General features: G+C 48.4%; 1 protein-coding gene across 1 annotated transcript in view; it reads left to right on the top strand.

Moving 5' to 3' along the window:
- Positions 1–7,414: 7,414 nt before the first annotated feature.
- The window catches only part of CFAP77 (cilia and flagella associated protein 77), a 172,306-nt gene continuing 155,130 nt past the window's right edge, over positions 7,415–24,590 (top strand). Inside the window, exon 1 of the mRNA XM_075559552.1 lies at positions 7,415–7,609. Within this exon, the coding sequence (XP_075415667.1) occupies positions 7,415–7,609 (195 nt within the window). The remainder of the gene's footprint in view (positions 7,610–24,590) is intronic.

Genomic DNA, 24,590 nt, shown 5'->3' with positions numbered 1-24,590 from the left:
ACATATGTTCTTGAGCCCCCAATAAAATGATTTTTAAAAAAAGAGTTAGACTGTGGGGGCAGGGAGGGGGGAAATGAGGAGCTGATACCAAGGACTGAAGTAGAAAGGAAATGTTTTGAAAATGATGATGGCAATAAATGTGCTTGACACAATGGATGGTTGTATGGATTGTGATAAGAGCTGTAATGAGCCTACTAGAATGTTGTTTGTTTTGTTTTTTTTAAGAGAGAGACTGTGATCCTGATGGTTAGCAGTTCAAAACCACCAGCAACTTCTCAGGAGAAAGACTGGGCTTTCTACTTCTACAGACAGGTACAGTCTTGGAAACCCACAGGGTGATCACGACGAGTCAGCATTGACTCGGTGGCAGTGAGTTTGGTTCGATGTGGGCAGTGAGGGGATAGGTGGAGCTGAGAGAGTAGAGTGGAAAGGTGAGAGAAGAGGACCTTTGACCTGAAGGTGAGGAAGAGCATTCCAAAACTACAGCTCTGGACAAAACTGAGACTTCTGGCTAAGATTGAAGGCAGCCCCACATTTTGCTTTAAGAAACTCCCTTTTGGATTTTTATTTATTTTTTTAAAATCATTTTTATTGGGGGCTCGTACACTCTAATCACAATCCATACATACATTGTGTCAAGCACATTTATACATTTGTTGCCATCATCATTCTCAAAACATTTGCTTTCTACTTGACCCCTTGGTATCAGCTCCTCATTTTTCCCCTTCCCTCCCCCTCCCCCATAAACCCTTGATAATTTATAAATTATTATTATTTTGTCATGCATTTTGGATTTTTAAATGCAACTGTTGTCATGCCATGCACCCTGTCACTGCCGTAAAAATGTTTGCTTTTGCCTTTGACCTAGATTTGAGCAATTCTGGGGGAAAATGGTTTTGCTTTCTTTGTTCACATAGGTGTGAAAGAAACTAGTTTTGGTTAAACTGCAGAGAAGTGTGCTTATACTCAGAATAAACCAGTACTAAGTAGAGACACGTTTTAGCTAGCTCTTCTGCATCCAAGCCCTTTTTCTCTCCCCTTGAACACTTAGCATATTTGTACTTGTGATCATTTTATTGTGTAACACCTTCTCTGCTTTCATATTTTCAGTCTGCCAATATAATGGGATGTAGATCTAAAGCTATTGCTGATGCCTTGATCATTTCTCACCAGGTGTTTTGGCTTTACTAACTGAGGCACTGGTTTACAGGTGCCCACGTGATCTGCTGTGCCAAGAAATGTGTGGTTTGCGTGGTTGACTGACTCTCAGGAACTGTCCCAGACCCCCTTTGTAGTACCCTGTAACTTTAAATTGTTCCAGGAAACTTATAGTCAGCTGCAATGCTTCCCCCTGGAGCCATCTCCGCAAAGGAAGTCAACTGTTGCAAACATGGCCAACCAAGACCCTCCCTCCCTCCTTGCCACACATTCTGACTTGTAGCACCTTATTGGACTCTATTGGAGTCTACAGCCTTATCTGTCTCCAGAGGGATGACTGATGGGTTTGAACAGGTGTCCTTGTGGTTAGTAACCCAACACTGAACCCACCAGGTCACCAGGGCCCCTACCTACAATGTTGTAGATGATAACCAATTAGAATTCAGAAGAGGGCATGGGATGAAGGATGTCCTTGTAGACATCAGCTGAATCTTGGATCTTGGAAACCAGAGAATACCAGCAAGATGTTCACTTTGTTTTATTGACTATGAAAAGAAATTCCGCTGTGTAACAAACTATGGACAACATTTCCAAGAATAGGAATTCCAGAGTACTTAATTATGTTCATGGGGAACCTGTACCAAGAGGCAGTTGTTTGAACAGAAGAACAAAGGGATAGTAACCAAACCAAAATAAGATCACTGTCATTGAGTCAATTTTGACTCGCTAGACCCTAGAGGGCCCCTCCTCACCCCAGAATAATTTATTTCAAAGGACAGCATTGAATCTATAGCTCCGGAAGAGGGACATATCTGATCGGAGCACATGGGAGTAGATGAAGAGGGAGGAGGAGAGAGTGGAGCACATCCTGGCCCACCAAGCCTTGAGGATGATGTTCCCAATTAGAGCAGTCAGTCCACAGAGAGGACCACATGGCCGGCCCCACTATGAGACACGACATCCCTCACTGACCCACAGCCCTGCAGGGGACAACACCGGAGACACAGTGTAGGAATTGCGCCTGATATGATCCCATCACACCGAGGCAAAACACTAAGGGGATGCAACAGAACAGCAAGGGAATGGAGCTGCGAGGTCCCCAGGCAATGCTGAAGGTAGACTTTGGGGCCAGAGTGTGGTGCCCCAACAGCCTGGACTGGAAAACACTCCTAACGGCCAACAAATGATCCTTGAACTAACTACAAGCTTTTCTTTCTGGTTGTTGTTTTTTTTTGTCATTGGTTTGTTGTTGTTTTGTTGTGTATTGTTTGGTTTTGCTCTGTCTTGTTTTTGTGCATGTTATTATCTACGCAGGTGTGTCTAAATAAGATAGACTGGATCAACAATCTGGAGGAGAAAACAACAGAACCGACAGTTCTGTGGGGACATGGGAGACGGGGAGATGGGTGGAAAGGTAGTGGTGTTAACAAACCCAGGAACAAGGGAACAACAAGTGATCCAAATCGGTGGTGAGGAGGGTGTAGGAGGCCTGGTAGGGCGTGATCAAGGGTGATGTAATCAAGAGGAATTGCTGAAACCCTGGTGGGGACTGAGCATGATAGTGGAACAGGAGGAAAGCCAAGGGAAATAGAGAAAAGAGCTGGGAGGCAAAGGGCATTGATAGAGGTCTAGCTAAAGACATGTACATATGCAAATATATTTACATATCAGGATGGGGAAATAGATCTTTGCGCATATATTTAAGGTTTAGTATTAAGGTAGCAGAAGGACATTGGGCCTCCACTCAAGTACTCCCTCAATGCAAGAATACTTTGTTCTATTAAACTGGCATTCTATGATGCTCACCTTCCCGACACAACCGCTGAAGACAAAGTTGATGAATAAGCAAATGTGGTGAAGGAAGCTGATGGTTCCCGGCTATCAAAAGATATAGCTTCTGGGGTCTTAAAGGCTTGATGTGAAACAAGCGTCCATCTAGCTGAGAAGCAACAAAGCCCACATGGAAGAAGCTCACCAGCCTGTGTGATCATGAGGTATTGAAGGGATCAGGTATCAGGCGTCATCAGAACAAAAAATCTTACCATAGTGAATGAGGGGGGTGAGTGCGGAGTGGAGACCCAAAGCCCATTTGTAGGCCACTGGATATCCCCTTACAGAAGGGTCACAGGGAGGAGATGAGCCAGTCAGGGTGCGATATAGCAATGATGAAACATACAACTTTCCTCTAGTTCCTAAATGCTACACACACACACACACACACACACACACACACTATCATGATCCCAATTCTACCTTACAAGTCTGGCTAGACCAGAGGATGTACACTGGTACAGATAGGAAATGAAAACACAGGGAATCCAGGGCGAATGATCACTGTGAGTGGCGATACTAGGAGGGTACAGGGAGGGTGGGTTGGAAAGGGTGAACCGATTACAAGGATCTACATATGACCTCCCTGGGGGATGGACAACAGAAAAGTGGGTGAAGGGAGACGTCTGACAGGGAAAGATATGGCAAAATAATAATTTATAAATTATCAAGGGTTCATGAGGGAGAGGAGAGAGGGGAGGGAGGGGGAAAATGAGGAGCTGATGCCAGGGGTTAAGCGGAGAGCAAATGTTTTGAGAATGATAAGGGCAATGCATGTACAAATGTGGTTTACATAATTGATGTATGTATGGATTGTGATAAGAGTTGTATGAGCCCCTAATAAAAAAATTTTAAAGGACCTGCAATTATGCATCCTCATAAGAGATATAATGCTTGGTTAGCAATAAGCGGATCCTCCAGCCTCGTGCCGGGGACTCTAGCCTCCAGCCCGGCTCTCCAACCTCCTTCCTGGTCCTCGAGCCTCCTGCCGGGTCTCCGCCCCACCTCTCCTCGGCCCACACTGTGCATGGACCTGGCTGGTAAAATCATGGCCATCCAGGAGATGACACCAAAGAAAGAAGCCATCTCAGACCCGAAAGACCCAAAAGACTATACTCAACAGATCCAAACTCTAAAAACAAAACTTACTTCCATCAAGTCAATGACAGCTCATAGCGACCCTCTGTGGCTTCCCAAGATTGTAACTGTTTATGAGAGTGGAAGACCAGTCTTTATCCTGCAGAGCTCCTGGTGGTTTCGAACTGCTAACAATTCAGATCATTGCCCAACATGTAACCACTATACTATACTTCTAGGGCTGCCTGAAAAATTAGTACATGTTATTCTGGACGATGGGGCAGGAGTGGATCAGAGTTTGGAGGTAGGCATATAATATGCTGCACCAAGCAGAACACTGAATGACTCTACTAAAGACAACATATGAAGTGCAGAGGTAAACTCTTCAGTAGCTGTGTGTGGACAGAAATAACTACTTCTATTTTAACTTTTAATGTTTCTAACTGAACGTGTTAAAAAGAAAGGAATAAAAGATAAGGTTTCTAATTAAAACATTTTTTAAAGACCCTAGGACAGTGTTGGACTGCCCTTGTGGGTTTCTGAGATTGTAACTCTTTATGAGAATAGAAAGCCACATCTCTTTTCCTCAGAGCAGCTGGTAGTTTCGAACTATTGACCTTACAGTTAGTAGCCCAAGGCATGACCTACTATACTACCAGGGTTCCTGAGATAGTTAAGGTTTATTGTGGCAACCTGGCCGATAAACACATGTGGGATTAATTGAAGGGTAGAGAGATAAATGACTCGGTGAGCCTCGCCTTTCTTCTTCTCTGAAGGTTGGACCAGTGTGTGGCTGCCTTGGCTGGTTTTTTGCCTCGGTTGGCAAGGCTCACTTTCTGTGAGACATCCCTGAGAAGCCACAGAGACCTACCCTGATGCAGCCCTGAGTGTTGGAGAAGCCACGTGGAGACCTCTGCCAGCGCTGAGATGCTTACAAGCTCACTGATTCGGCTTTCCTCCTGCAGTCAGCGTCATCGTGTGTTTTGTGAGTTTGAGGAGGACTTTGTAGATCAATGTTGGATATATGGGCTAATGTTGGACTTATGGGCTTGGACTTGACTGGGTTGGGATGCTTAATGTACAATTACCCTTTTTATAAAACTCTCTTATACATACATGAGTTTTTCTGAGTTTGTTTTCTCTAGTCTACCTAGACTAATTCAGCTCCCGAAGAGGGTACTTCATGGTTTAAGATCAGGAAAGGTGTGCCTCAGGGTTATATATTTCACCATACTTATTCAGTATGTATGCTGAGCAAGTCATTAGAGAAGCTGGACTCTATGAAGAAGACAAGGCCATCAGGTTTGGAGGAAGACTATCAACAACCTGTGATAAGCAGGTGAGACAACTTATTTGCTGAAAGCCAAGAGAATTTGAAGCACTTCCTGATGAAGATCAATGACTACAGCCTTCAGTATGGATTATATTTCAATGTAAAGAAACTAAAAACCTTCACAACTGGGCCAGTAGACAATCTCATGATAAATGGAGAAGAGATGTTGCCAAGGAGTTCATCTTACTTAAGTCCACTCTCAATGCTCATGGAAGTAGCAGTCAAGAGATCAAAAGACATACTGCAGTGGGCAAATCTGCACAAGATTTCTTTACAGTCTTAAAGAGCAAGGTTGTCATTTTAAGGACTAAGATATGTCTGCCTCAAGCCATGGTAATTTCACGTACACGTGAAAGCTGGACACTGAATAAAGAAGACCACAGAAGAACAATGTTGAAACACCATGGACTGCCAGAACAAACATAGTTGTTTGTACAAACAGAATGTTACTTAGAAGATAGGCTAGAGAGATTTGATTTTATGTGCCGTAAACATGTATCAGGAGAGAGAAGTCTCTGGAAAAGGACATCATGCTTGGTAAAGCAGAAGGCGGCAGGGATGTAAATAGTCTTGTCCAAACAGAGTACAATTGTCAAGTGGATTACCTCCATCCCTTTCACCACCTGGGAAGGGGAACTCACCTTTGAGGGCTTGCCTGGGTTTGTCCTTGATAGAGATCACTGTCCTGCGGGGTTGCTGAGTTAGAAGCACCCTGACTGCCCCAGGATCAATCTTGTAAATCCCTTTGTTTACCACAAAGTTTGTGTCTCAATCATGGCTCTGTTCCCACTCCACTAATCCGATCTGTAACCAAGACTTATTGATCAGCTGCCAACCATGCGTTGGTGAGTTTTCCTTGACCTCCATGTTCTTTGGAATGCAATCCCTCGGACAGCGTTAAGACCCCGAGCTATAGTGGTGTACCTCACCTGGATCATATATTCTTGTCTTCCCCACGTAATAAAAGTTCTTAAAAAAAATAGGTCGTTGGCAGAGCGGGGGAGGGGAGAGAGAGAGAACATTCAACAACATGCATGTGACACAGAGGCAGCCTCGATGGGCTCAAGCGTAACAATTGTGAGGATGGTGTAGGGCCAGGCAGTGTGTTGGCATAAACCTCAACAACCAATCAGAACTCCCTTAGCTGTACCCCTCCCTCCCTCTTACTTTTGCTTGTCTTTATTGGCCCGAGCCCTGGTGGCCAGTGGGTTAGGTGTTGAACTGCTTACTAACTGTAAGGTCAGCAGTTCAAATCCACCAGGCGCTCGCGGGAGAAAGATGACGCTTTCTGGTCTCATGAAACAGTTCAGTCTCAGAAACCCACGAGGGCAGTTCTACTCTGTCCTGTTGGACCTCTAAGAGTCGGAATCAACTCAATGGTCAGTTTGGTTTTGAAGTTTTATCTTCATTAATTTCTGTAACGTTGCAGCTCTTCGGAGCACTTTGTCAAGAGCATCTTGAATCTTGCAAAAGTCTCTCTGCCAGGATAAAATCTTCATTTCAAACAGACTCCCCCCACCCCCGCCCCAGCTCCTCAACAGCAAAGGTCAAGTGTAAACGACCTTTCAGAACTCCATCGATTTAATACACCCACCGGCGAGTCTTGCTTCCGTCCATGACTATTTGAAAATATTTTCCATCATCACTAAATTGATAGAAAATGACTTATCCTAGCCCGGGCACCGTTGGCGTCCCGTTGCCAAGGAGACGGATCATTCTATTCTTCCTCAGGGGTGACCTTGATTTTGTCTCCTCTCTCAACCTTCAGAGAAGAGCCCAGGAGCCGCCCGGAGAACGGAAGAGGCACGCTTGGGGCTTCGGGGCCTCTCCTGACAAGGAGGGGCAGCACGGACTAGGGGCGCCCCTCTCCGGACCGGACCCCGCGTCGGTGCCCACCCCGAGGTTCGGGTGGCGCCGGCCGGGGCACGCGGTGGCCCCCAGCGGAGCTCCGCACCGCTCCTGGAAGCGCACAGGACCCCGGCAGCCGGCTCCCGGGGGACCCCCAGGATCCCCAGGATGGCGGAGGCCGAGGCCGCCCCCCAGAAGGCCAAGCGATGGAAGAAGAAGAAGCCGCCGGTGCGCCGCACGGTCAGCCAGATCTGCCCGCCCCCGCGGCGCCCCTTGACCGTGGCCGACATCCGGCCGGGCATGGAGAACGAGAGGCTGGGGGTCGTGAGGGATTCCATGTTTCAGAACCCGCTCATCGTCAAGGTGAGTCGCCCGGGCTCCCAGCGCCGGCGCGCGCTCGCCTCCGACTCCGGGGGTGCGGCTTTCACCCGCCGAGCCCCCGCCCTCAGGGATCCCAGGTCCCCGTGCAGCTTGGGCTCCTGGGGTCACAGGCACCTCCGTCGCCTCTGCGAGCCTCACTTGCTCCTCCTTAACGCAGGAGGATACCCCCATACCTTTTGCGGTGCCCTCGAGTCCCACTGGCGGCGACCCTGCGGGACAGAGTTGAACAGCCGCTGAGGATTTCTGAGGCTGTAAATCTTTGCAGGAGGAGTAGGCAAACAAACAAGCACCGCCCCCCCCCGACCCCCACCTCAAGGGAAAAAAAAGTCCCCAAACTCCCTGCCATCGAGTTGAGGCCAGCTCATAGAATTGCCCTTGCGGGTTTCGGAAACTGTAACTACCTTACGGGAGCAGAAAGCCTGGTCTTTCCTTCCAGAGAGGCAGCTGGTGGTTTCGAACTGTCGGCTTTGCACTTAGCAGCTCCATAAGTGACCACAATACCTTCAGAGCTCCCGTAGAAGTAGACAGCCTCATCTTTCTACTGCAGAAGGCTCGGTGGGTGCGAACTGTAACCCACCCTGCCCTTGATCATAGCACCCATTGAAGAGAGTGAGAGGGGAGATTGGATAGGGTAGGCCCTGTGGGGCCCTGGCACAGAGGCGCATGCGTTTGTGGGGCTGCTGTTACCCCGGAGTCCCCCACCGGGCCCACAGGTCTCAAAACTCACGGCTCCTCTCTCAAGCCCAGGTGGCCAGACCGGTGCTTCTGCCCCTCTCCTGAAAGTATTGTTTCACTGTTGACATTTCCCCAAGCACACTGTAATCTATCCAAATGACCGGCAAATGGGGTGTGGGCGTGGGAAGGAAGGGCGAATCACTGCCCTAGGAAACGTGAACAGAATTGACTCGATGGCAGTGAGCCTGTTTCCTTTTTCTTTCAGAGAGACCTCAAGCCCTGGGCTGAACTGGCTCACTTCCCCTTTGTAGTGTTTGCTCCTCCACTTTAGCCTCCTGCCCCTCCCGGGGACCACCGCAGACTGGGACCGCCTGCGCACCCAGGCCCCGGGTCAGGGGAGCAGTCTAACTCGCGTGGCGCCACTGGAGGGCAGCATGTCTTTAAAAATGTGAACACTTCACCTCTCCAATGGGGGCTGTCACCATGGATTCAGCCATTATTTTTCTGAGCGCCAAGCTCTGTTTAGAGAGCCCGAGGTTTGTTGTTGTTTGTTTGGGGGTTTTGGTTCAGGGAGCCTGGGTTTTCTTTAACACTGTTAGAATCCAGTTACCTGGCTTCTAGGAAAACGCTGACGCCGTGTCCCCAAGCTGCCCGGCAGGGAAGGGGGACACTAGAGGCAAGGTGGGCCTGGAGGAAGCACTGATGTAATTGGTTTATCCAGCTCCGGAGCTTTCCATCTAGCCGCCCTCTGCTCCCCGCCGTGGCACTAAGCCCTTCCGTCCCGTGCCTAGGTGGGAAGAGCCACTTGCAGTTGACAGTTGAAACAGATGGTTTCTCCACTTGGGGATCCAAAGGGAGAGTCAAATCCATCACTTCTAGTTAGCTGCTTTACTACTAGATCAGCGTTGCTTTTGCTCTCTTTGAGATTCATGGTAGTCACTCTTTTTATACTAAATGTAAAATGAAGGGTGTTATAGAGTTATTATGCATCATGAATTAGTAGTATGTGGAATCCCTGAGGGATGCAAATGGCTAATGCCCTTGACTGCTGATTGAAAGGTTGGAAGTTCACGTTCACCCAAAGGCACGTTGGAAGAAAAGCCTGGCAAACTACTTCTGAAAAATCACGTATGGAAATCCTATGGAGCTCAAACATACTCTGACACACATGAGTGGGTAGGAACTGGTCAGCTGGTTAACTGGACACTCGCTCTGAGTGATATAAAAAAATGCCCCCTCCTCGTCCTTTGAAGGGTCCTAGGATGTAGTGGTTATACTCTTGCTGGTCAGAGCATCCAGCAGTGGTTCTCAACCTGTGGGTCGTGACCCCTTTGGGGGTCACCTAATTCACAACAATAGCAAAATTACAGTTATGAAGTAGCAACGAAAATAATTTTATGGTTGGGGTTACCACAACATGAGGAACTATATGAAAGGGTCGCGGCGGCATTAGGAAGGTTGAGAGCCACTGCTCTACAGAAAGATGTAGTAATCTGCTTCCATAAAGGTTACAGTTTCAGAAACTCAATGGGGGCAGTTCTACTCTGTCTTGTAGTCCTTACTCTTTAATCTTAACCTGCTGATGTCTTAAGGACAGTATTTAACCTCTGGGCGACACTAGATGAACAGCCTCTTAGAGTAAAGTCAGTACCTTGTGCCTGAACCCAAGTCTAGGCTTGGAAGATGTAGCAGAGAGCTTGACTCTTGGTTGGGATTTTGTCTTTAGGGCGTGAGATGCAGCGCAGGACTGACTGGGTAGGGGTAGCCAGCCCCAGCAGCCCGCAGCTCTCAGTTTACCTCTGACGACTGAACCAAACCTGGAATTCTCGTCCCCTGCTGGTGCCACTAGGGGGAAGCCTTTCCTGCTTAGTTTCTTTCCTCGAGTTCCTGATGGGCTTTTAAGCACTGTAGTCTGAAACAGCCAAGATTGTGTCCACATCCGCTAGTTAAACACCTCTGTAAGCTTTTTCAGCCTTGTTACCAAAACCTGACCTAAATAAAAGTTTGCAGGGGATTTGAGGGTGAAAAGGAATCTTGGTGGTTGCATTCTGAACCCCCCTTTTACACAGGAAGACACCGAGGTGCTCCCTGGGGGCCTTTTTGTTTGGGGTTCTGGCAGAACCCCAGTGAGGAGTTCTTTGCCTTCCAGCCTAGCTTTCTATCTTGATTTTAAAGAAACTTTGAATTGTGGAAAAACCTTGGGCTTTGGGTCTTAAGGGAGAAAATTGGGAGTATTCAGGTTATGAAATCTATTTTTATTAAATCTTCCTCTCCCCCCCAAAATTTAATATAGTACTGGAATTTCTATTGGATTTCTTCAGGGCATGTCAGTTTTGCAACCCACAGTTTCCAACCTCGGGTGATCATGTACCTCCTTCTGTGTGTCAGAGGCCGGGTCTTGGGTGTCTTTGGGGTGGGGGAGGGTTTCTAGAACTGAGGGGCTTTGGGTTTGTTTGATTTTGAACCTGAAGGTGGGCATCTATAATGGGAGATGATCGCATCTTAGACATCCACAGTATTGGGATGGGCGAAGCTTGTTGTTTGGCTTATGATGTCCAGTGACTAGGATCGACTTTTTTTTTTTTTACATGCTGAGACATTGAACAAACCCAGCTCTGCTATTTCATGCCTCTGAAATTCACCAGGACAAATGTTGTGGTGAGGTGTCGCGGCATCGGTTCCGATTCTTAGCAGCAATGGCCCGCTCCTGTGTCATTCTCACAACTGTTCTTACGTCTGATCCCATTGTTGCAGCCATGGCGTCAATCCAGCTCATTCAGAGCTTTCCTCTTTAACACAGTCTCTCCTCTTTACCAAGCATGATGTCCTTCTCCAGGCACCAGTCTCTCCCGATAACCTGAGCAAGATGTGTACACACCCAGTTATTCAAGGACATGCTTGCAAGGTGCTCCATAGCCAAGTGAAAAGGGAAGAACTCAGGCAATCAAGCAGGCAACCCCATCTACAAACACTCAGCAGCCTGTGCCTCATTTGTAACCAAACTAATCTGAATCACCACAGCCGTTCGACGTTGCCACCGAGAGGCCCGGGTAGTTACACTCATTTCTTCCATTAGAAGGTGGATATAAAGTGATGTACAGTTAGCCAGTTTTCCTTCAGAAGTGCCTCTCTGGGAAGAATAAAATTAGATCGAGAAAGAACCAAGCTTCCCTTTGCTTGCTTCTCATTTCCCAGAATTCTGTGACTCAACATAGGATCCTGCTACAAGAGCTCTCAAGGCTTCCCTTCTAGAACCTGTCAGGGCGCGCCTTCCCTGCCATCGGAGCTCAGCTGATAGCCTGTCAATACAATTATAGGGAGAGGCTGCTTGGCTTGCTCCGCTGACAACCTTGACTCTTCTGTTGCCCTGCAGAGGCAGGCTAGGTGCTGGGGAGGCATTGATTGAATCAAGCACCGTTAGCAAGTGCAAATGATCAGGGCATTGGATTTTCTTCATAATTTATTACTGATTTTGTTTTTCTAAGGGGGTTTATGTCACAAATAAACAGTGCCTGCATTTGTAAAATAGAGTCTTAGGATGCTACCATTTGGGGCCTAGAAGGAGGTTTACAGACAGCTAGTCCAGCTGTGTGTGTGTGTGTGTGTGTGTGTGTGTGTGTGTGTGTGTGTGGCATTAAGGCCCAGGGAGGGAAGGCACTCGCCTGAGGGGCTCTGCCTGGTGGCAGAGGTGGATGAGCATCAGGTCTCTTGGTTTCTAGCTCAGGTACTTATTTTCACAACCCACCGTTAGTTCATTAACGACACCGGTTGATTATATCCTGTAGAACAGGGTAGCAGGCAATGCTCACCAGCGAATCTGATTCCAATATCACCTCACCCGCCATCCTTACAGAGTAGGTTCTACTAACAGGTTGGGGAAAATGTTTGTTGATTGTTTACTAAGTGCCTGGCATCACTCTGAACTCTTCTGAAGGCAGAGAAGCAAGTTTAGAACACAGATTTTGCCCACAGGGAGTTCACTGTTTAGCTGGGAAGATGGGAGAGGATGATATATAGTTTAATAGCATATGAACACACACATATGTATGTGGTTATACATGATAACTTACCACATACATATGCATAAGTATGTATATATTAATCTGCATATCTAGACCCTCACATACAAAATTTAGCACAGTGCCTGCCAAGAAATACCATCTCTAGTGTTGGGCATAAAGGAACCCCTGTGGCACAGTGGCTACAATCTGCAAGGTCAGCAGTTTGAAACCACCAGCTGGCTGTTCCTGGCAGAAAAACGAGACGCTCTATTCCTGTACAGAATGAGTTTTGGAAACTCACGGGCAGTTCTACCCCGTCCTGTAGGGTCACTGTGAGTCAGCATCGACTTGATGGCAGGAAGTTTGAGTTTGGTATTGCTACGCATACATGTATGCACATGTGATGGGTTACCTCCCATAAGTACCAAGCACACTGCATCATCCATAAGGATTAGAGTTTGGGGGGAGGGAGCCCTAGGAAAGATTTGAGGGAACGTTTATGAAGGAGCCAATTTGAATTTAGGGCTGTAAAACTGAAGAGGCAGCTTTGAATCAAAGGCAGGATAGACCCCTACCACCATTCAGTCCTGGACAAACGATTTCTGTCTCTCCTGACTCACAGGAACCCAGAGAACTGCTCCATCGGGTCTCTTGGGAGCACTGTTTATTTATTACATAAACCCCACAGAATGGCTGGCAGGGGCTTGATCTGCTGACTTCTGTGTCACCATCCAAACACCAGTAAGCCCTGGGCAACCAGGGCTCCACCCACTCTCCTTAGCCCCTAAGTGTTCATAGGGTCTTACTCTATCGTGAGTTCTAGCCCCCGAGACGGAGCCTTGCTGCTGGAATCATTGTCATTGCCATCACGAGGAAGCATTTATTCAGTCGGTGTGTTCAAATTGGATGCTCTGCAAACCCACCCAGTGCCCACTAATAGCGTAACATTTGTAATAAGTACTGATGCCAGTGAACATAAACATACGGCTCCTGGTAGACGCAAGGAGGCACACGCACGCACGCACACGTACAAATACCTGAGCATGGATTTTTGTTACATTTGCGTAAAATGTGAAAACGTCATTTCGGATTTGTCTATTGGCGAGAATACACCTCTGATTGTGCAAATCCTTTTACACTCAGTTACTACATAATAGGAGCTAATAAACTGTTAGGAGGAGATTGAAAACGAACTGCCTGTCGTAAAGGCCCGGCTTCTGCTGACCAGGGGGTAGGGTTTGAGCATCTATGGCAAGCTGTCTGTGGGTTTATCCATCCTTGCAACTCTCTCTGTCTCTCTTTTTCGCTCCTTTTTTCATTTTCTTGTTTTCAAATCAAAGCCCCCCTCCTTTTGGGGCCTCAGCCTTCAGTGAGTGGGAGCGAGGCCTTGAGCTAATCTCCCTGCCTGGCCTTTCATCGCTGCCCCTGGGGCAGCCGCGCCAGCAGAGGGCCCGTCTTGCTCTTTGTCCCCCAGAGAAAGGGGTGCTTTGGCTTTGAAGCATTAATGAAGATAAAACCTCAGCATTTGGGCTTCTCCCACTGAACCCTGGTCACCTTCTGATTATCTGGTTCTCAGAACACAGAGAGCACTGTGGGAAGCCGAGTTCCTCCTGGGAGAATTCTGAAGCCCGAGTGAACAAGTCAGTGGCCGCTTCCAGCGCCTTCCACAGCAGTCAAGACTCCAGTGTGGTTGTTCCATTGTCTGATTCAGGCTGCTGTTTCCTTACCAGAAAGGCACAAACACGTCTGGATTCACAAGTTGGCCCTGCAGACAGAATTCCAAAACTCTCTAATGTCATGGCGGTGATTTCTTTTTAAAAACTCGTTCCCAGGAGCATGCGTGATTTCAGAGATGGCTGACTCAGATTTCTCTACAAGAAAATTCATTTAAAGGGCACCATAAAAAGCAAACACCATTCTCTGCCAAGTGCAAATCCTGGAGACCACCAACGTGTTAGTTACTCATGCAGGCGAGCTAGTTTGGGGGTGTTGGTTCTGTGTTTGGGTTGGAATCAGTTGTGTGTCACAGTGCGGGAAGATGTGACCAGGCATGCGTCTCGTTGGCGTCCAGTGGGGTGGTGGTGGATCTCTCTGTGTAGATGGGCTCTATTAAACCTCAGACCCACCTGCTGGATTTTTCCTTCTGCTCAGGGCCCTCTGGTTGGTTGGGCCCAAACAATACAAACAATCATGATCTGTCTTGGCTTTAGTATGTATTAGTGTGTATTGGGTGCTTCTTATCCAACGTTTCTACTGACAGAATGAAAGAAAGTATTGTTCAATCATTGGTAGCAATTCAACTTTAAATAAAATTCTTCCTTGCCTCTTCTTCCAAGCTCCCGAATCAACGTAAATTTGAATCCCCATTTAGCTGTTAACCACCATTCTAAACTTCAGCTCTTGGTTTCACACACACACACACACACACACACACAGAGAGAGAGAGAGAGAGAGAGAGAGAGAAATAGTTCCACAGGCAGAGTATAAAACCTCAGCTGCCTTACTGGCTAGAAAGTCAAAGGTTTAGAAGACCGTAGGCGTTAGTGCCAGACATATCCAAGTGTGAGTTCTGCCCTGGTGCTTGCTGGGCCAGCCATGAGAGTCCCTACCCTCCAGGTCTCAGTGTCCTTACTATCAAGCGCGGTGGCAATGGCTAGCCCCTGGTCCATGGGAGAGTTTGGAGTATTCAACGAGGACACAGGAGAGCACTCACTTCAGAGAGTACTGTTGTTACTCATTACTCTGCGTCTGCATTTTCAGAGAGTACTGTTATTACTCATTACCCTGTGTCTGCATTTTGATACATCTCAGAATAACCTCATTCTTCTCATCAATTGATTTTAGAGGCGTGCTCTGGATGTAAATGCATACATACATTTACCATGGTACAAATCCATCTAATGCTTCCACTCTGCCTGCCACCCACCCCCCTCCCTACTTTTGCTCCTTACTGAAAAATGCTGCCACCCATCCCTTCTCACTTCTCCTGCAACCCTGAGCCGGAGCGAATGGGAGTACCTTGGGGAGGGCAATACTCTGATTTCTAGCACCCACTTATGCTCATGCTCTAGGTTTTATGGGCAAGTGGCCTAATTTCTGAGCCTCAGTTTCATCTCTAAAAGTGTGGGTACCAATACATATTTTTCCACTTCTCAGGGTGGCAGTGAAGATCGATGCTAAGCATGGAACTAGGTCACATAATAAGTGGAGACATTCTGGAACTAGACCATTGGTTCTCAATTGGGGGACCCTTTTGTCTCTCAAAGAACATACATCAATGCCTGGAGGCATTTGGGGGTGCTATGATTGGACCAGGTTCATAGAAGCCAGGGATGTAGCTAACCATCCTGTAGCGCACCGGACGATCCCCTGAAAAACAGCGTCACCCTGCCCCACTGTCGACAGTGCCGAGACTGAGCAACCCTAGCAAGGTACCTAGAAACGGGTGGGAAATTAGTTTACGAGCTCTTGAAAACTTATGGAGCAGTTGGTCTTTCATTGCTTCTCTCTCCATTGTTTGCTCTGTTTACCTTCCTCAAATAGATTTGACGGCTACTTTATTATTTTGCATTTAAAGTTCTGTTTATTGTTGTCTATTACGTGCACAATCACATTAAAAATCATTTTATTGGGGGCTCATACAACTCTTATTACAATCCATACTGACATCAATTGTATAAAGCACATCTGTACATTCATTGCCCTCATCATCCTCAAAACATTTGCTCTCCACGTAAGCCCCTGACATCAGCTCCTCATTTCCCCCCCTCCCTTTTTAAATCGGCTTTTTTGAATCACTTCCCTTCCCCTTAGTGATGTACATACGCACGTTTGCTGGCGTTTTGTCTGGGCCTTGTCTATCTTCCAGCCTCTCCTCGCCCACATTTTATTATTATATTTAAACATTTCTGGCTCTCCAAGCAGCATGGCTCAATCATTCATTAGCTCAATGAATTAGCAAAGGGCCCGGCCTGTTGCGGAACACTGACCCAAATGCCAGCTTTGTTCCCGCGGCCCACCGACTTGATCGGGTTGGTTTTGTTTTCCCTCGACCTGGACTAATCTCAGATTGAAAACCGAAATGACCTGGTGCAGCAGAAAATTGCACTCCCAGTGGGGTGGGGCCCCCTTCCAGTGCTTGCTCTCATTGAGGCCCTAAGCACAGCGTCCCCGGGAAGCAAACGCATGTGCTTTATAGAGGCTACCGCCGTCCTTTCCACCAGCCATTTAAAGGCGCCGGGTTCACTCAAGAAACTGACTGACATGGGTCAGTGAGCAGAAAGGCCAACATGAGTAGCATGCAGGATGGAGAATGGGCCACCAAAGGGATTGTGGACAACACATAATGAGCCCCAAAGAGGGATTTTTGATCTTTTGTACGAACCAAACAATCCTTATGTGGGAGACCAAAGGACCCTGAGGCGTACAAGGTACACTTCTTTGCGTGGGTCAAATCTTTTGTGTTTTTCCAGAAGAGTGAAAGCGGAGGCACAGAAGCTTTTTGATTTCAAGGGACTGACCGCGTGACCAAAAGGCCACACCGCTGCTCAGAGACTGGCCATTTGTAACCGTTAGCAGCATCTCCCGGCCCGGAGGCCGCGTCGGAGAGAGTTAGCCAAAGCACAGGCCCGCCCCCTCCCACCAAGATGGGACCATCAAAGAGGGCGCTGAGAGAGGTGAGTTCAGCCATACTGCCGCATGAGAAGGCCACCATCCAATCCACAGCATGTCAAATGCAATCATATTCCTCTCTGGAGACAGTGAAGAACAGATAAGTTGGCATTTTTGGAGGGGGGTCATGGTACGTGTTTGAGACGGTTAATGGACCCCTCTATCAATGAGCAAATATTTATGGAACCCCGACAAGGAGCAAAGAGTCCTGGGGTGGTGCCATTAATGGATCCAATGCTAATCCAGAGGTTGCTATCTCCAGTCCACCCAGAGGTGTCTTGCAAGAAAGGCCTGGCAGTCTCCTTCAGTCGCTGGAAACCTCACGGAGCCCAGTCTGATTCTGGCACACAGTGGGCAGCTATCAGCTGGCATCCACTCAACTGCAACTGGTCTTGTTCAGAAGGAGCTGCAAGAAGCTGGTAGGAACACACAAGGTTTAAGACCATGTGTTCAAAGATCACAGTCAGCCGCCGGGAGAGGCAGACTGCGCACACCCGGACCAATAGAAGCCACGCCAGAGGACACGAGAGGTGACAGGAGACAAGAGGCTCTGCGTTTAGGAGCTGAGGTGAGAGCAGTGATGCTTTCTGTGTCAGTCAGGGCCCTAGATCTTGGGGGTTGCGGGGGTCGTGCTGGGTCTTTAGGGTGGGAGGGATTCTGGTGGGTGGACAGGAGAGGGAGGGTGGGCACTGGAGTGAAGCTGGTCTGAGTGTGACATCTGAAACATGCAAGGTGTTTCCAGACAGAACGAACAGAGAGAGAGAGCAGCAGCGCTCTCTGACTGAGTATGCAGAGGAAAGCGGCAGGTGTATTGGTCACTCACCGCTTTAATCAATAGGCACTTATTGAGCACCTGGGGGCCCTGGCAACGTAGTGGTTCCAGGTGGGCTGTGATCTGCATGATTGGCAGCGCTGGGAGAGAAGGACTGGACTTTCGACTCCCATTAAGTTACAGTCTCAGAAATCGACAGAGGGTCACTGTGAGTCAGCGCTGAATCTCTGACACTGAGTGTGGAGTTTGGTTATGGACAAGCTGCTCTGCGTGGGGGCTACGACTGGGCTCCTGGGATATGAGCGTAAACCAGAAGACAGGCATTGCTTTCAAGGGACTGATGCAGAAGCAGGCACTCATAAAAATAGGGACTGGCACGGGTGTGGCGGCATCTGTCTGCATGGGCTCTGCACCCAGGATTGGGAGCGCTACACCTGGGTGAGTGGAGGCAAAGGACAGTCTCATAGACTACATGGCTTCAGCTGGATCTTGGCACAAAGATTAATGGATGTATTTAGGCGGCTGGAACAGAAGGGGCAGAGATAGATCCAGGTTTTGGATGGCCTGATGTATATCCACTTTTGGAATCCCTCCCGGAAAAAGATCCTTTTAACTATAAAAATAGACACAAGGGTAAGTCAAAAAGCATTGCCATTCGAGGGTTCCAGTTCGTATACGTATAGGCTTATTCCAAACAGAACACATTTAAACCTGCCTCTGCCATCAGTGCATGACTGCAGACAAGTTCTCTCAGCAATGCACTTGCCTTAGTCTTGTTCAGGTGCCTTCAAACAAGGGACGCTTCTTTGTGCTGTGGGGAAAAGAAGAAGTCTTGCGGTCCGGCCTAATATCACATTTTTAATAAGACTCTCCGTGAGCCATTGAAGCTTTGCAGCAAGTTCACAGGAATTCTAACCCACATGACAAAAGGAGGAAGGTGCTGGGCAAGCTGGAAGGACACGGGGCCTGCAACAATGGGCTCCGACAGACGGACGTTGTGAGGATGGCGCAGGGCCTGGCAGTGTTGCTCTCTGTTGTACATTGGATGGGTTGCTAGGAGTCAGACCTGACAACCGCAACTAAAAACAACAACAACAAACTTTACATCAAAGAACAGTTTTCAGCCCTGCCTGCGCCGCTCCTGCCGCACCGCACAGTGCTCACTCCCCTAAGCTAGCGCCGCCACTGTCTCCCTCTAGCCGCCATCGCGATCATCTCCCGGGACCTCATCAGCCATGATGAGATGTTCTCCGACATCTACATGATCCGGGAGATCGCAGACGGGCTGTGTCTGGAAATGGAGGGAAGATAGTCAGTAGGACCAAAGGTAACATCGGCGACTCCCTCATTGGGGGTAACACCTCAGCTGATGGCCCGATGGCGATGCAGCAGAAAGCACCATGGTCACTGGTGTTGAGATCGTCATGAACCATCACGTGCAGGAAACCAGCTTCACAAAGAAGCCTACAAGAAGTGCATCAAAGACGACATGAAATCAATCAAAGGCAAACTTGAAGAGCAGAAACCAGCAGGAGTAAAGCCTTGTATGGCAGGGGCTGCAGAACAAATCAAGAACATCCTTGCAAATTTCAAAAACAACCAGTTCTTTCTTGGTGAGAACATGAATCCAGATGGCATGGTTGCTCTACTGGACTGCCGTGAAGATGGTGTGGCCCCATATATGATCTCCTTTAAGATGGCTTAGAGATGGAGACATGTTAACACAGTGGGCAACTCACAACTGATGCCTCTCATCCTAACTGGCTGCCACTCATCCACACGACACCAAGGCTTAGACAAACGGAACTGATGTCATCGTGAGCTCTTCATTTACTTTTGACCTTGATTCATTTGGAGTGGAGGCTTTTTTTTTAAAAGAAAAAACAACACACGTAGGTTGTCTAAAAATAAAATGCATTTAAAATTTTTTTTAAAAGGAACCATTTCAGAGAGAAATTCAGGAAGACCCCAAAGATGAACCAAGAGCGGGAAGACCTTTAACGTCAATGAATGAAGAAACTGGCTGAAGCCCAGAAACAGGTGGAAGAAGACTGTAGATGTAGAAGCACCACTGGTGGGAAGCTGCTGATGCTGGGGATCTCACCCGGGTCAGCCGTGTCTGTTTTAAGTCACCATTGTAGCTTGTGGCCTCAGCAAGCCCTGGGCATCGTGGGTGGCATGAAAGCTCAGCTAGTTCGAGAGCTAATCCTGCCCTCCATCCGTGTGAAAGAGGTCGAAGCGAATAAAAACACTTGTATAGAACGCATTCTAACCACGGTCCAGTCTTGGATTTACCTTTAAGATCTAGAAAGCTGGGTTTAACCCGGCTTCCGTGGGGCTCTGCGGGGCTAGAGAAATTCGAAGCAGAGAGCTCAGCTCAGAAAGTTACGGCGACTGTTTTCTGGGATTTCGGAGGGATCACTTCTTGATAGCTCTTCTCAGAGGACACAGGATGATCATGAGCGCTTATTCAGAAGGGGTTTCAAGAAAACTGAAGGCTGCATCGGTGAGAACAGTGCCAGGAAAGTCACGCTGAGGGAGGAGCAGATGCCAGGGGCTTAAGTGGAGAGCAAATGTTTTGAGAATGATGATGGCAACAAATGTGCAAATGTGCTTGACACAGTGGATGGATGGATTGTGATAAGAGCTGTAAGAGTCCCAATAAAATGATTAAGAAAGAAAGTAGCACCGAGGAATCTTGTCCTGACAGTGCACCTGCTTGAAGGGGAGCAAGGGGTCTCCTAGAGACTTTCACTGGGAAACCTCGCCCCATCCGTCCTACAGCGCTGATTGGCTCCTTCAGACTTCCTTTTGCCCCCCAAAGCCAAAGAACATGGAACAGGAATACAATTTTTCTTCCTTGAAGATGACAGCATGACGGTGTTGACGTGGTATCAATCAAAGAGTGCAGAATTCTTTGGGGAATGATTACAGAGATGGCAACACCACCTTCAGAAACATACAGACCTGGGAGGAGGATATGTTGAGAAACAATTGGTTTACATTTTACTATTTTTATTTGATGCAAGTTTCTATGATTCTTGGTAGTAATACTTTTTGACTCACTCAGCATCATGTAACCCAGCATCTGTCAGTTAAAAACGTCCAGGTGTATAGGTCAGTGATATTGCCTCAGTCATGTGCAAACATTCACCCATAAACAGAAGCTAGCAGCTTTGAAGAGCCTTCTTTAATGTGATATTATGAATACGACACTAGGCCATGGCCGGGGAAAGGGTTTATGCACGTAGGTGGGCCCTGAAGCTAAAGTTTTGTGACCTTCAAAATCAACTTTTGGTGGAGGAAAAAAAAGATGCTCAAGGAAAGGAAAACACCTTGGCCGGTGGGACAGAGGAGCGAGGCACTGGATTAGCAGATCTGGAAGTGTCATGTCTCCAGGTTGCAGGTCGTTGGTTCCTTCGGTAAGTACCGAACACTCTCCTTGAGTCAGGCAGCACGTGTTGGGACCACTGTGAACAGTGCACCGCTGGCTGCGCACTCATGTTGGCCGGTGAATTCTAGACTGTGTTTCTGAGCCTTGATTCCCACCAGGGCTCTGACCTGGTTTGAGCGGGTTCAGTCATGACCAACAAAGACAAATTAGAAGAGACCCGAATTTTAAAAATTTGGGTGAAGCAGAGGATAACTGGAATCAGAAAACATTATGAGAAGCCCTGGTATAGTGGAGCCCTTCCAGAAATCTGGCTTAGGAGATTGGATTGTTGCTAGGTCTGGGAATAGCAACTCACAGCCAAAATAGCAGACTGGGCTACCATCTTTGGGCAGGGCACCCCATTGTCTCTGACTCACTGACCGACAGAGATTTGGTTGCTATGCAACATGCCCATTGCTCTTGTTTTCTTTCTTTCTTTCTTTTTTTCAATAAATCATTTTATTGGGGCTCATACAACTCTCATCACAATCCATACATACATCAATTGAGTAAAGCGCCTTTCTACATTCGTTGCCCTCGTCATTCTCAAAATTCGCCTTCTACTTGGGTTCGCTCTTGTTTTCTAAGAGAGAATTTCAGTTTCCAGTAAGGCACTGACCTGTCTTCTTTCCCCTTCCAGTCATTGTTCTGGTTCACCTACAGTCTACAAATCCAGTTTCTTTCTGGTTTGCTCCCGTTGGCCATGACCAGACCTGGAGGAACCAGTTCGAAGCCCCAATTCCCCCATGTCTGAAAGGATTCCCGTCCCCCTGAAAACCACCCTCTGCCCACTCTTCATTTGCTGGTTTGCAAATGTTTATTGAAGGGGTGTTATGTGCCAGGCAGCTTATGCAGGGCCTTGAGGGTACCTTCGTCACTACAGCTTACAAGATCCAGTGAAGGCGACCGGGAGCCAGTTCTTTCTTATCGAGGGGTAAGAGCGCGCGAGGAAGAAGTCCAAGGTGCCAAGAAGTGAAGTAAGCAAGACGCGAGGCCTGTGACATTCAGCACTCACCAACCTGCCACTGCCATTGAGCTGATTCTCACTCACTATAGGGCTTCTGAGGGTATAGCATCTATAGTATAAAGCTTTATGGGAACAGACGGCTTCAACTTTCCCCTGTGAAGTAGCTGGTGGGTTTGACCATTGACCTTGCAGTTAGCAGCCCCGACAGTGGTGCCCAGGATCCCTGCCATTAAGCAGAGATTCTGAGGTGTTGGAGGGAGGGGAGGAGTACATTCACCTTTGGGTTGGTGGTGGGAGAATGGTGCTCCGGGCAACATGAGGGGTTAGATGGGAGGAACCACAGCAAGAAGGAATTGGACCTTTGAAGAAAGAAGTCCAGGTAGCAGGAATGAAGCAAGGGGGTTGAGGGAAGGGCTGCGAGAAGAGGCTGGGCCGAGAGTCAGGGGGCCAGGCCTAGGGGGGCCCTTATCTACTGAGATGCCTGCAGGAGCCATAACAAGTGGCCGGGACGGAGAGCAAAGGGCTGAGAGACAAGTGTGTCCACGGTGACCTCATCTCCTACCCTGAGCTTCTACTGACAACAGCAAATTGGCAAATGTTATTTATTCCCAACCCTGGGATCTTGTGACTTGCCCAGAGGAAACATACTCAGGGTTCTCCTTCCGTGGAATGGACGCCTGCGCTGGGTTCCGTGCCCATCACAGGCCTGCTGTCTGGAGCAGCAGTCAGAAGGGTGCCTCCTGCAGTGGTGTAGGCTTAGCGACTGCAGTTTGCTTACCATCTTGCTTATCATCAAGTGCTGGGCTGGTCGGCTCTGCATTTCCTCCAGCTCGTTTGAGGGGACCTGCCAGAGCGATTCCAAGAGGTCCCTTAGGGCTGCGCGGCTGCTTCCAAAACCCCTATAAACTGTCACTGAAGAGTTGCTCTCTCTGTAGACACCCAGTGGGCATAAAGTGGGAGATTGAAACAAGGCTTTTAAAAACTCCCCTTCTAAAGGGGAGGTACCTCCCTGCCTGGCTTGTCTCAAAGCTGTGTTTTCTTCGGCATCCAGCCACCTGCTTCTCTCGATGGAGGCCTCCCAGGATGGCCTTGCAGGAGGCTCCTGGGCCTGCCTTCCCCGGGGCGGGGGGTTAGGCGGAGGCTGAGGTCTGGAGTCTGGACTTTGCCGAAGCTTCTGGCTGTAAATCTATTTCGTGAGTGGACACTACCACCATGCCAGCTGACTGCAGCTGCCCTTCGAGGAGGTTGGAGCACGGTGCTGGCCCTCCTTGGGCACCATCTCATGGAAACCTTTGTACCTATCATTCTCATGGTACAGAGGGGAAAGCTGAGGCATGTGGAGGATGTGCAAACTTGTCCACAGGCATCCAGCAAATCCACGGATGAGCTAGGCGTCCAGCCAGGTGTGTGACTCCCAACTCCCACAGTTGTAGCCACTGGGCAAGTCAGAAGTACTCGGTGACATTGAGGGCACCACGTCGAATACCCATCAAGTACCATACCTATGCATTCATGACCTTCGTTCTGCAGGGTTGGCGTTTCGAGGCACTGGGGGGAAATGGCAGCGATGGCCTTGGTCACGTGACCTCTGCATGAGTCCATCACTGCCTTGGAGTGGATTCCAGCTCATAGCGACTTTGTCAGGACAGAGTAGAACTACTTCCTAAGACTAACTCTTTATGGGATTGGGAAGCCCCGTCTTTCTCCCTAGGAATGAGTCCGTAGTTGATCCTTTTTATAGGCCTCCTTGCCCATTACCCTAAAGACTTCTTTTCTCCTGCTGGGGGACGAAAAAACCAGTCAGTTTCTATCTCTGCCTGAGTCTCCATCTTCACCTCTATCTATAGCTCTTTCCATCTTTTCCTACATCTCTCTAAAAGATCAACTTTGTTCTAAAGGAGCTACAGTCCGGTTGGGCAGAGAAGCCATATCACCCACCTGCACACACACAGGCACATGGACCATTCGAGGCGGTCACAAGCCGGGCGAAGGGAGTGACCTAAGGCATTTCACCACTGCCACGAGCTTGGAAGAGGGCGAGGCCCCGGGGCTTGGCGTGGTTCCGAAAGGCCCAGTGGGGTTTCTGGAAGGGCCAGTAGGACATCATCCGGAGGCTCAGAGGCACAGGAAGGTCAGTTTGAGTTAAGAAATAGGCGGAGGAGAGGAAAAGTGGGAAGCTACACACCTGGGCAGGTGTGGAGGATTGTGACATAGACCAGGAAACACAGAGGGTAAGGACTAAAAAGGTCTGCGTTTTTGGCGTCTTCCCTTGAAGTTTTAAGTCCAGTCAGGACATAAGGGCTTCCCCCTCGATGCCCCTGTTTTAGGTTCTTTGACACGTGCACAGACATCTGCTGGCAAAGGAGCCAGGGTGGCTGGTGCAAAACTTCCCTCTAGACCAGCCAGAATGTCCTGGCCCTGCCTGTCTCAGGGAGCAAGTCTTG

This window comes from Tenrec ecaudatus, chromosome 10 (genome assembly GCF_050624435.1).
Source record: "Tenrec ecaudatus isolate mTenEca1 chromosome 10, mTenEca1.hap1, whole genome shotgun sequence".
In the NCBI taxonomy this organism is placed as follows: domain Eukaryota; kingdom Metazoa; phylum Chordata; class Mammalia; order Afrosoricida; family Tenrecidae; genus Tenrec; species Tenrec ecaudatus.
The sequence above is the reverse complement of the archived record's forward strand: the minus strand, read 5'-3'. Positions and strand labels throughout refer to the sequence as shown.